At 36.3% G+C, this 13,528-nt stretch overlaps 1 protein-coding gene across 4 annotated transcripts in view; it reads left to right on the top strand.

The window, feature by feature from the left end:
• The window catches only part of LOC150081484 (calcium/calmodulin-dependent protein kinase type II delta chain-like), a 645,695-nt gene that overhangs the window by 76,649 nt on the left and 555,518 nt on the right, over positions 1-13,528 (top strand). For all 4 annotated transcript variants that reach the window (XM_090379918.1, XM_090379916.1, XM_090379917.1 and 1 more), the window contains exon 4: positions 13,274-13,328. In XM_090379918.1, coding sequence (XP_090236044.1) covers positions 13,274-13,328 — 55 coding nt within the window. The remainder of the gene's footprint in view (positions 1-13,273; positions 13,329-13,528) is intronic.

Genomic DNA, 13,528 nt, shown 5'->3' with positions numbered 1-13,528 from the left:
TTTCCACGAGGCCGGGAAGTGGCCCACCAAGAGACATCGGTTGAGGAGTCCCAATATTGTGTTCGGTATAGTTTCTACCACCACCTTGAGCATCTCAGGCTTAATTTGATCTATACCAGGGGTCTTTCTATTTTTCATTCTCGCTGCTGCTATGCTGAGTTCCATTGGTGAGAAGGCAGGTTCAACAGCTGTGGTTGTGTATGTGTTATTGTTCTCACATAGTTTTCTTTGTTCCTGGGTTTGAGGCTCGGTTGCAGGAAGGAAGATATGGTCCTAAATATTGTCTATAGAGGATTTCCATGTTCTGGTATAGGTTCCCTGAGCTGTCTCGTTTGCCGTTACGACTTCCCCTCTGGGGAGTTTGTTTGTGGTGACCCGATACACCACTCCCCAGGGGTTAGCATTTCCTTCTGTATTTACTAGGTTTTCCCATGAGGCTTTCTTTCTTTTCTTTATTTTAGCTGTGTAGTCATTTCTGACCTCACGGTACTGTTGCCGACCTCTGCCTGTGGCCAGGATCTAGGCGCCCTCTGAAATGCCTTGCGGGCACTATTTACCCTTTTCCGGAGATCTGTGAGCTCTGGCGACCACCAAGGAACGGCTTTGAGGGAGGGCATCTTCAAGTTGCTTTTGTAAACCTTACAGAAAAATAAATTCCAGATTGACCAATGTACAAAAGCAATATCACACATTGTAGCCAAACAAAGAAAAGCAAAGAAAAATTGTCAGTTCAGTCACTGTTAACCAAGTGTATTTCAAGAGAAAAGAAAAGCAAGTGACTTTTTCAAAGGATCTTTGTCTCATCTTGTAAGTAGCTGTCTCCCTTTTAGTAAGTTATGCAATACAGTCTTCAAATGATTTTTGAAATAAATCAAAACATTCCAAAAGAATATACCTTAAAAAAAAAAATAAATAAATATTTCATATTGGTGTTATCCGAAAGAAAAATTCATCCACCCATGTGTGTCTGAAAATTATGTTTGTTCTCTGTTCAGTTTGCCTGTTTAGCTGAATGAGAAAACCTAGAATTCTAGGAGAAAAACACCTTTTCTTTCCTTATATGAGACCTAACTCAGCCATGGTGTAAAAAAAGCCCATGAAAGTTCTTTGTATGATTGACAGGATTCAAACCCAGAACTTTTTCATATGGTGTGGGGAGGATGGTGATTATAACTGCTGTGCTGTCTGTGAGGACAGATGAATCTGCCCTTGCAGACAGCACAGACATTATCTTAATTCTATTTATGATGATATTATTTGTGAAATTTGTCAAGATATTAAGGAAAAGAGTATCTGGATATATGAGAATGAAATGGCAGATGTTTGTGGGAAATTAGATGGCGAGCTTTCTCTTCTGCATTTATTTGCTTGTAGTGTTCTCGAAAACATGAATCATTGCACAATTGCAAGATATATGCATGATTCTTTGCAGATTGAGAATTGATCAATGGCAAAAAGGTCTGAATTTTTATTAGCGATGATACTCAGTATATGGGCGCCTTCGTAGGTGGGAAGGAGCAGCAGTGCATAGCACACGCTTCTTGATTAGACCAGGGTTCGAACCTGTCACCACCAAATACGGAGGATGCGGAAAGGTCAGGGAATGACCACCGCATTTCCCGGAGCAATATGGCCTTTGTTGCTAATGCTCCTAGAAACCAAATAACTAACTAACTAACTCAATATATGATAAAAGCAGATCTGCTTCTCATGTTTTCCATCTAAACCTAACATTACTTGCTTAGCCCGTTCTTCTTGTGTAAAAAAGCTCATCATAAAAGTTTCTCCTACACATTATAGCATATCTACAGAGATATTCAACCTGGCTTTCATCTTCCATCAGAGCCTATTTTAATAAAGTGGGAACACGGTACGTGCAGCATTGGTTTATATCAAAAACTTTGATTCTATATATATATATATATATATATATATTAGTTTGATTGCTTAGATTAATTAAATTTTGGTGTCTATTTTCTATAGGGTATTAGGTGTATCCTGAACAGGAGATTTTGTTAGCGTTTTAAGTCTAACCTATTCCTAGGGGTCTGTGGTGGTGGTGTTCAAATTATATAATAACTAAAGAAGTTAGTTATAATTCTAATTATTTAACTTTAATTAATAATATTAATCAATACTAACTAACATTCCCTTACCTGGTCATCTATCCGCTACTTCATCAGGGGCTTTGAGCGGATCGATAGCCAGTTTTAAAGGAATGTCTCATAATTACCCGTTTCTGTTAACTCCTTATCAGTTTTGCCTTATTAGTGAGATTATTTTTCTCTTTTAGATTATTTAATTCATTGAAAAAGGATAGTTTTATGTCAATTTGTCTTTCAGTTTAATTTTAATTTTTGAAAATTTTTTAATACTTAATTTAGGATTCGGCAAACTGGTAGAGGAGAAACAAAGCCCAACGGGTAATTATCGGAATAAACTAGTGGAGCTATACTTATCTGTCCGGTGGTGGTCTTTCAGTAAATGAGGGGTTAGCCCTGTTCATTGTTTGTTTTATCCCTGGTTTGGTTTTGAGTTCACAGTCACGTCTATTGTTGCTTGATATTGTTGTAGGGTGATATTTTTGCAAGTCATCCGATGAGTGGGTTGATTCCTATGTCAGCCGGGGTGCGGGCTGGGTTGGGGGGGGGTTGTTTCCGTTTTAACTCCGTGGTGAACATTAATTTGAAAATAACGTGATTTAGTTGTATTTTATTTACAAGCGTTATTTTTTGTTATTTACATAAGTTGGTTTGCTATCCCTTTGGACTGGGCCGGTATAGCTTTTCTAAGGCATAACAGCCCGTTTTGTCCTCGGGGATAGCTATTTACATATTTACAGCCTCCTGTAAAGTGAATGTTACCTTGCGTCTCGTTACACACAAATTAATTTTTTATTTTTTATTTTGAAGGGTAGGTTAATATAGGAAGCCGGATTATAGTGCGGTCAGAGGACGAGCCTCCTCTGAGCGTAAGAGATCCGGACCTTAATTTAGGTATTTTGATATTGATATTTGATTTTTGTTATTAATAAGTGTGGCCGCTTTTATGTGGTGTTTGCTATAATTGTAGGGTATATTGTTTTTTGTGAGTGTTTTTATCAGTTTGTTAATTGCTTCTGTTGTGTTTTCTGCATTACTGCATATTTTTATTATTCTGGTTGTTTGGTTCCTAATTGTGTTTCCGTATATGTGTTTTGCAATGTTGCTATCTCAGTGGATGAGCTTTATAGCTGGGAAGTTGAAGTGGTCTCTTTTGTCATAATGTTTAGTTTCGATTTTGTTATTGTTGATAGTGATCTGGCTGTCTAGGTAATATGCTTGTAAGTTGCTGTTTTGGTTGGTACGTTCTATGCTGAGGTCGGTGGGGTATATTACTTGGGCTAGTGTTTCAAAACCGTCGTGGTTGATGACTAGGACGTCATCGATATATCTAAATATGTTGATTTCTTCTGTTATGTTATTTTCGAAGTGGTGTAAGTATAGGTTGGCAATCGCACTGGAGCAGCACGATCCCATGGCTATTCCTCTGGTCTGTAAATAGATTCTGTTTCCCATCATTACGTAGTTATTTTTGACGTTGAGATTGACTAAATCGTTCCAGTATTGTTTGTTACAGTTTAAACTATTTTGGTGGTTTTGAAAGTAGACTGAAAGGACTTTAATTAAATTGTCATGTGATATGTTGGTGAATAGGTTTTGGAAGTCATAGGTGTATAGGCTTCTTATCTTATTGCTTTTGTTTTGGATGTAGTCTAGATATGTTTTGTTGCTGGTGATTATTTTGGTGCTAGTTATTTCATTGAATATAATTTTAAGTTTGTCTTTCAATAGGTTACTGGAAACTTTTGTATAACTGTTTTTCCCTGCTGTTATGAACCTTTTGCCGGTGGGTATTTTGTGGAATTTTGGGATCCAGTAAATGAATGGGTATTTTGTGATTTCTATTTTTAGTTTTTTGTGTAGTGCTATCATCTTCTTATTGATGCTGTTGGGTGTGGATACTATTTGTTTGTATGTTTCACTGTTGTCCATTTCTTCTTTAATAGTCTATGTAAAACTTTTTGCATATTATGCTAAAGTTGTTGCTGGCCTTGTCTGTGTTCGTTATAACGAATTTCTTCTGCAGTTCTTTCGTCTTGTGTTTAATGACTTTCAAATTGTATTGTTTGACTTGATTCTTTATTGTTAAGACACCTTGGATTTTATTCATGATTTTTTCCGTGGTAATGTTTATCCATATTTGGAATGCCTCTATGGGTGTGTTAAATTTGTGTGCAGTTTTGAATGCGAATTGCAGTAAATCCTTGCCTTGTATAAGGATTTACGTGTGCTGAATAAATTGGTTGGACTATTGGGTCTGAATTTTGTTCCTTTTTCCATTATTTCTTTAAGTGTTTGATCCTCTATAATGCTGAGGTCGCCTGTTATGATGTGTTTGTGATGTGGATCTATGTATTTTCTATATTTGCTATCATTGCAGTGGCAAAGTTGTTCCGTATTATTCATATTTTCGATTATGTTTTTGTAGTTACACATGGTTATGCCTATTGGTTTTGTGAAACTATATCTGACTTTAATATTAATGTTTTGGATAGGTAAGAACCCTTTTGTGTTTTCCATAACATCACGGAAGTTGACGTGGTCGAATGTTCGGTTCAGGAATTTGATGATGCAGTATTCTTTAGTGGAAATGTCTTTGTAATCATCGCCGATTCTGAATTTGAATACATCTTCTAGTGTATGGTTGAGGTGTATGTTCTTAATCTTCAGTTTCTGGTGAATTCTGTTTAGTGCTTTAAGTTTGCTGATTTTAAGTGTAAATAGGGTGTTGTGTATGTTTTTAACGTTAATAGGTTCCGTATCCCATTCTGTGATGAGCTTATCGAAGTCGTTTAGGCTTTGTGCTTTGCTTTTATTATCTTCGTCAATTTCTTGTTTGATTTTGTTGAGTTTTAGTCCATTTTTTTGCCAGTCTTTGTTGAGCTGAAAGTGTATGTACATTGTCCGGGGTTGGTATATGTGAAGTTTCTTCCATTGAATCTGTTATTAAGTCTGTATGGGTATAGTGTTTTGTATATTATTATTAACATGTCCTCCATGTTTTCTCTTTTCCTCTACCAGTTTGCCGAATCCTAAATTAAGTATTAAAAAATTTTCAAAAATTAAAATTAAACTGAAAGACAAATTGACATAAAACTATCCTTTTTCAATGAATTAAATAATCTAAAAGAGAAAAATAATCTCACTAATAAGGCAAAACTGATAAGGAGTTAACAGAAACGGGTAATTATGAGACATTCCTTTAAAACTGGCTATCGACCCGCTCAAAGCCCCTGATGAAGTAGCGGATAGATGACTAGGTAAGGGAATGTTAGTTAGTATTGATTAATATTATTAATTAAAGTTAAATAATTAGAATTATAACTAACTTCTTTAGTTATTATATAATTTGAACACCACCACCACAGACCTCTAGGAATAGGTTAGACTTAAAACGCTAACAAAATCTCCTGTTCAGGATACACCTAATACCCTATAGAAAATAGACACCAAAATTTAATTAATCTAAGCAATCAAACTAAAATATATCAAGCACGTATAATAGTCCAATTGCCCATGGCAATGACATTAACGTAGCAAGGGACAAATTAAAAACAATCAATTAGACACTAACTAAAATAATAAAAACACAAAATATATATATATATATATATGCACACACAACATAAAAAAGTTGATACTTTGGCTATTGTGGATTTGTAGCTGTTGGTACTGCTAAAGCAATTCTTTTTGATTCTTTGATTAGAGAACATTTACTGTTCTTAGAGACTCAATTTGTTTTGGTAATGCAATTCTGTAAACAAACCTACAATATAGGGATGTTCTTTGAGCAGTGCAATTGAAGAGGCAGAGAAAGTTCACTCAGAAATCTTCACCATCCTTAGAGAATTAGGAAAGAAAATAAGAAATAAATTTAATAATGTTTTAAAAACGAACTTCAAATGTCATATTTTGATAAAAACAGATGACCATTGTTAATGGTAATGGACAGGAACTTCCATTTCAGGTAGAAGCTTGGAAGACTCAATTTTTAAATTTACTACTTTTAAGTCCGTCAGCCTGAGGTGGATGATGTGTTAGGTGTATGTTAAATGGCAAATCAGCTAAAAGCTATGAGGCATTAGTATAACAGTATACTGGGAGTCAATCTGTAATTGCATGTATCCTTCGGTCAGTTTGTTGTTTGCATGGAAAAAATCTTGAGTACAAGAAACTATGCAACCTTTACCGAAGGCTGACTAACTCAGCCACTTTGTGAATCAAAATGGTAATGTTCATGTATTCTCTGTATTGCGAACTCCTCTGACTTTGTGGTTTTCTGGAGTATAAACAGAAAATTTATTTTTATTTAAATATGTCCATAAATTTCTTTGTGTTATTGCTAGGATCCAGACTGATGTCTTTTCCTCTTGGTATGAGAGGATGGTAATTATATATACTGTACAATCTGCGAGGGTTTCATTGATGCAGAAAGATTCTCTGACTAATGATTTTGGATGATAAATTCCACAGATTTATAATGGATCACTTTGAAAAATATATTGCTATTTACTTAACAAAGGTTATTGCATGTGTGAGTTGTAAATGAGCCTTATTCTAAAGCTTTTCATTATTTGAAATTTATTTTAAATACTGAATATAACAAAATTGCAATTCATTTAATTATGTTAAACTGTTAATAAATGTAAAAATATTATTGCACATAACATATATATGAAAATATTTTCATATATTTTATTGCATATTTTTCCTGTTTTTTAGTGAATATTATTCAATGTATAGTGATTGGAATTAACAATGTCAGTTTTTACGCAGAACCTTCACGATGTTGGGACTGTTAGTAATCCTGGGTATAACCTTCATGCACAAGTACAAGGTGGGTGACCACCCAGGTGTGAACCATCGTAAGAAGAGATTGAGGTGTGGTGCTCACACCACATGGAGGAACGCTGCCCTCTGTGTTACCAGGCAGTACTAGGTGGTAGATGACTCTCATCAACCGGTGCAATACCACCACTTTGCTTATTGGAGGCTTAAAGTGGTGGAACCCATGTTTAGTCTCTAAAGCTAAGTTCCGGTCAACCCTTCCCTATCTCTTCCATCATGCAGTATGAACTTTTGAGGTTATGATGAACATCGTGGCAAGATCCAATATTCCTTATATTTCGAGGGTACAGCTCTAAAACGGTGTTTGCAGGCTGGCCGCTAGTTAGTACACCGGACCAAACCTATTGGTAACTCTCTAGAAGGCTTCCAGATCAGCTAGTGTATAATCTTGCTACCTCTACTCTACCAGATAGTGACTGGAGGGAGTCTGAGTAGTGTGTATGCAGGGAGCATTGTTGAGGCCATGTTATGTCAAGGATCTGGGTATATTCTTACCATGTGTACGCCATATCCAAAAATTTCATTATTTCATACAGCATGTCTCACCCACTTTTCCTTACTATTGAATACACCATGAATTGTCAAACTAATAGAGCAAGCTTATCTGCGAAAAGATCTAAACCTCCCAAGCACTTCCTAATTCATTTCACAAATATATGTGGTCTCAATTCTAATCTCAACGATGTCCATTTCCACTTGCAGTCTGCCAAACCCCATGTGCTTTTTCTGAAAGAATCTCAGTTATCGGTTGATTCAACTACTGCTCATCTCACAAGCCCAAATTATTCGCTGTATGATTCCTTACGCCTCAAAGGGGTACTTGTGCATATGTCCGTTCTGATATTCCCTGTCAGAGACTTGGCAGTTTGGAATCTCCTCTCTTTGATCTTCTCTGGCTTAAAATCTCTCTACCTCATTGTGTCAAATTCATCTGTTGTCTCTACCGTTCTCCCAACTCCGCTAATCACTTGGAGCTCTTTGACTTCTTCTCTTTGCAACTTGACTTTCTCCAATCCAACTTTCTTAACAGTGAGGTAATTTTCCTTGGTGATTTTAATGTTCACAACTCCAGCTGGCTTCCATTTTCTAGTCACACCGACCCAGCTGGTCGAGATGCTGAGGCTTTTGTAATTACTAATGACCTTGCACAGATTGTTCATTTACCTACAAGAATACCGGACATTCCTAACCATACAGCCAATACGCTTGATCTTTTTCTCACAAACAACCCTTCTAAGTACACGGTCGAAGTGAGAGGTCCTTTAGGCACTTCAGATCACAACTTGGTGATTGTCTCTTCTCCAATGGAACCTTTATCTCTTGGCTATTCCCAACCTCGTGTTGTTTGGTATTACAAGAATGCAAAATGGAATGACCGGCGAGATTTCTTTTCCTTGGTCGGATTACTGTTTCAAAACTTCTGATGTTAACATTTGCTCAGATCGTGTGAGTGAAATTATTCTTGCAGGAATGGAATCCTTTATCCTGTACTCCACTTTAAAATCTCGTCCTTTATCTAAACCTTGGTTTTTCAATAAATGTGCTAAGGCTGTTCAAGAGAAGAATGTTGCATATTGTAATTGGCTTGTTTCTAATTCTTCAGTTTCATTTTCTGTCTACTCCAAAGCTTGGAACAATTGTAAAGCCATTATTAATCAGTCCAAACTAGAGTTTGAATAGGCTAAGAGTAGAAAACTTGCTTCTTGCCCTAATGGTAGCCGAGCATTCTGGTCTCTTGCCAAAGCTATTGGCCGCAACTTTTGCCCATCTCTGCTACCACCTCTGTCCAAACCAGATGCTTCTGTTGTCACTTCAGCCAAGGATAAAGCTGACCTGCTAGCATCCCATTTTTCTTTCAACTCGTGTATTAATGATCTTGGCAAAACACCTCCCACCATTCCTAACACGCTCCATTCAATGCCTCCTGGGGTCTTCCGTCAAAAGGATGTCAGAAGGATTTTGACGAATCTTGATACTAAGAAAGCTCCGGGTCCCGATGGTATTTCTCCACTTGTTCTGAAAACCTGTGCTCCTGAACTTACTCCTATTTTTTGCCACCTTTTTTCACTTTCTTATTCCAAAGGTGTTTTTCCTTCTGCTTGGAAATTTGCTCATATCCAGCCAGTTCCTAAAAAGGGTGACAAATCCCTCCCATCCAATTATCGTCCCATTGCAATTACTTCTACTCTTTCTAAAGTAATGGAGAAATCAATTAACCGCCAACTCAAACTACCTAGAAACCTTCTGTCTGATCAACGATCGCCAGTATGGATTCCTTCAGTGTAGATCCACTGGTGATATTCTGGCTTATGTTATCCATTTATGGACTAATTCAATGGAAAGGTTCGGTGAAACACAAGTAGTTGCTCTTGACATCTCAAAGGCTTTCGATCATGTTTGGCATAAAGGTCTTCTAAACAAGCTTCCATCTTATGGTTTGCCAACTGTTTTTAGTAATTGGTTATCCAGTTTTCTCTCTGATCACTCACTGAGGGTGATGGTAGATGGTTCTCTGTCTTCTAACTTCTCCACTAATGCCGGTGTCCCCCAAGATTCAGTTCTTTCCCCCACTCTTTTCCTCTTGTATATTAATGACCTTCTTCCATTGACTGGAAATCCTATCCGTAGTTTTGCCGATGATAGCACATTGCATTTCACTTTCCATTTTGATAAACCTTTTCCTGTTCAATCAGCTTCAACTTCTCGAAAATCTGCTACCAATTCCTTAAATGCCGATCTTCAGATAATTCTCCAGCGGGGCAAAGATAACTTAGTTGATTTCAACCCTTCTAAACTCAGTCTTGTCTTATATCTCGAAAAATGGATTCTTCTGCTCCTATGCTTATCTTTAGTGACACTCTGATTTCTAGGCAAAATGATATATCTCTTTTGGGGATTACCTTGACTTTTAATCTCTCTTGGCACAAGCACATTACAAATATTGCTTCCTCTGCATCTAAAAAACTTGGTTTTCTCTTTTGCTCTCGTCGTTACTTTTCTTCCAAACAGCTGTTCACTCTGTATAAATCACAAATCTGCCCTGCCATGGAATATTGTTCCCACACTTGGGGTGGTGCCCCAAAACCTCTCTCAGGCTTCTTGATTCCATTCAGAAGAGGGCAGTTAGGTTAATTAATGATTCATCTCTAACAGATTCTCTCCACTCGCTGTCTCATAGACATACTGTTTTTGCTGCATGCCTCTTCTACAGATATTTTCATGGGAACTGTTCTGAATTGGCTTCTATAATTCCCTCTCTCTCTCTCTTTCAAAACAGTCCGAACACGTTCCGCCACCAGTCAACATCCACTTACTGTCCAACTTCAAATTCACAGAACCAACTTTTCATCTTCCTCATTTATTCATTCAACTGCCATTTTCTGGAACAACCTTCCTTCATACGTATTTCCTGAAAATTGCAGTCTACAGAAGTTCAAGTCCAGTGTCAACAAATATCTTCTTTCATCTTCTCAACCTCCAACCCAAACACGGTACTAAGTACTATAGGTTCTAAAACCTCTCGTGTTTGGGGTTTACATAAAGAAAAAGAAGAGGAAACCTAATTTTTAGCTTCTGTTCCTCTATGTGGGTTTCCCCTGGGACATTGTAAAAAAACAGTTAGGTATACTCTTATGTTGTTGGTAAGTACAGTGGGCTGCAATAATTAGTTGTGAAACATAGCTGTATATAATAGAGCATAATTTTCAGCTGACTAAGAGTGTGACCTTGCAGGTGTCAGCAGATGGAGCAGAGGTATATTGATCTAGCCATCATACAAGAACTATATGTGATGAAAAGTGCAAGGTCCAGGCATGTAGAGGATTTTTGTTCAGGTATTAAATAACAAGCAGCTGTAGTTATAAAGAATAGAGAATTGGTAGTTCTAAGGTAATAATGCTGTGTGATGATTTTGGTATGTTAAAGCAAGAGGCAAATTTGGTGTTATGTACTCTGTGGCTCTTTATACTGCCAGTTTTGAGATCCTCTTTGTTTTTACCTTAATTATCTTGACAAAGCATATGAGGTGCTGGGACCTTGTAATATCAGTGGGGATAGATTCCATTGCAACATTCCTAGTTTGAGGCGGTGAAGTCTGATAATAGAGGCTTAGGCAGAGAGGAACTGGGCATTCCTCTCTGCCATGGACCTGGTGGTTCTGAATGTATTGGGGCACCTCCATACCTTCTCTATACATGGGAACTCTTTCATAAATTTAACTTTGTGTAACGCCTTGTTGAATATGACCATTAATTGGGATGCTGTTGACAGTTGGATTATGAGTGATCACAGGTGTTTTGTATTTGAATTAGACAGTTCTAATAATGATGGGTCTCAATGTGAGACATACATTTTTGGTTAATTCTGCCAGATATGATCAGTTTGCCTTCACTTTGTATAGATTAATGTGTTTGTGCTATTTAAAAGATTGAAAAAATACAGAATATTTTTCATAATGCATCTTGCAAATATTTGAAACTTTTTATGGAAATTAAGACCTGTTTTATGGTGGAATTTTGTCTTTTTGTAGAATATGAGGAAGGATGTGCAAAGAGTATGAAGGAAGTTATAACATTGTAGAAGGCTTAAAATAAGAGACTTCACTAAGGACTCTAGGGAAATATTTTGTAAAGTTTATGTTCAGGCAATAAATCAAGATAAGAAAAGATAATAGCAAGAGTATTAAGTGTGTAAGGCTCTAAGGAACCCCTCTAACTCAGTTTTTAAAATAATTTCAGAAAAAATTAATTTTGTTAACTGCAGTTACTAGAGGTTCTGTGGATACTATAGGATTAGAGTAGTCTATAGAAGAAATATTGGAAAAGTTATTTCCTTTACATTTGGACCAGCTCAGTGAAGAACAACAATATAATTTAAATGATAATTTAGCTTTTATCTCTGATGAGAGCGAGTTTGATTTCTCCCTAGCTGAATTGTCTGTGGATCAAACTAAAGATGGTAAAGTGCCTAGCATAGCTCTTGATATTTTCATTTCCTGTGTGAGAGAGAGGTTATCTTTCCCTTAGTATGGAAGTTTCATTGTTGAAGATTCATTTGAAAAACCTGAACAGGTCTCTGAGAGATCCTGGGTTGTACTACCAGCCAGTTGTTTAATGGCTAATGATTTATGAAAGCTTGGAAATTCACTTGGAAAAAAAACTGACAAAACTGACAACTGACCAGTTATGAACAAGCTGGTGTGTCTTTGGACAAACAGTTTGGCTTTAAAAAAAGGCAAGCCAGCTAAGGATGCCATTTGTAAGGTGATGAGGTGTGTTGATGGTATGATGGTTTGTATATCATTGGATTGTTTATAGTTTTTAAATGGGCTTTTTTTTCTTTTTTTTTTTTCGATATGCTTTGGCAGGAAGGTATACTAAAACGAGTTAGTGTGGAAAACTGTTCAGAAAAATTATTTTCTGTAGGATTTGTTTCACGAATTGTAGCTGCATATACTGAAAAAATTATAACTGTGAAGAGGTTGTCCCAAATTGGATGAATTCCTCCAAAATGATTGGGATTAAGTAGGCTATAGTTTATGCAGATGGTCTGACCATAGTGCTATGTGGCAGTTCTAGATTAGATATTGAACAAGAACTTAAATGATATTGAGACAATTGTTGGACTAGAGTCCTAAATATAAATTAATTGTCTTTCCTACTAAGACTGTGCATATGCTGCTTAAGGGAAATCTAGTGGAAATAGATTTCCATTAGTGAGTTGCTAGGGGGTCTCTCTGAACTTTTTACAACATTTTAATACCTGGGGCTGTACTTGGAAGAGTGTTTATTTTGTGAAATACTTGACAAACAAAATTAAATTGTTATATGCAAAGTTTCAGAGAGTCATTAATGGAGAGCCTTTGGCAGAAATTTTCACAATAAGCCCTAGCAGTATGCTACTGGGGGTCACTGAGGGAAATATGGCTGTAGCAGATGCGGTGGAGTAAATGGATTCCAACAGCAGATAAAATACTGTTCCATTTGGAATTTACACATTTGCTTGAATGTAGTAAATGTAGTAACTAAAAAACCTTTAGGAAATAAAAAAAAATTATTTATTCAATAAGCATACTGGCCTATAAAATTACAGAAGAAAATTAATGTTTGTCAGTTGACTATGATTGGATCAACAGATGGGAGTAGCAACACCGGGATTCTCTTCAGTGAGCACGTAATGGGAAACTATCGTTGATGCATTTAGTGGCATCACGTATTCAGATGTTACCATTTTGGGTAGTAAGTGTAATCATTTCATTGGAGTGTATATTATATATTTGATTGAGTGATCATTTTTGTTATAGTTAAGTTTTTTTCTACTTTCAGTTCGGTTGCATGATAGCATACAAGAGGAAGGATATCATTATTTAATATTTGACTTGTAAGTGAAAATTTATCTTTAATTATCATATTATTTTTAATGCTCTAGTGTATGATTTTAATTATTTTATTTACAGGATTAATTTTTTAAAATTTTGATTTGTTAACTATCTGTAAAGGAATTGTATAGGATAATGCTTTTGAGAAGAGTTCTTTCTGTAGAGAATGATGACTGAATTAACTATATTTTACAAAATAGTT

Source organism: Mastigoproctus giganteus, chromosome 8, assembly GCF_048544385.1.
Source record: "Mastigoproctus giganteus isolate SK-2022 chromosome 8, ASM4854438v1, whole genome shotgun sequence".
NCBI classification, from domain to species: domain Eukaryota; kingdom Metazoa; phylum Arthropoda; class Arachnida; order Uropygi; family Thelyphonidae; genus Mastigoproctus; species Mastigoproctus giganteus.
Note: the sequence above shows the minus strand (reverse complement) of the source record. Positions and strands in the feature narration are given on the sequence as shown.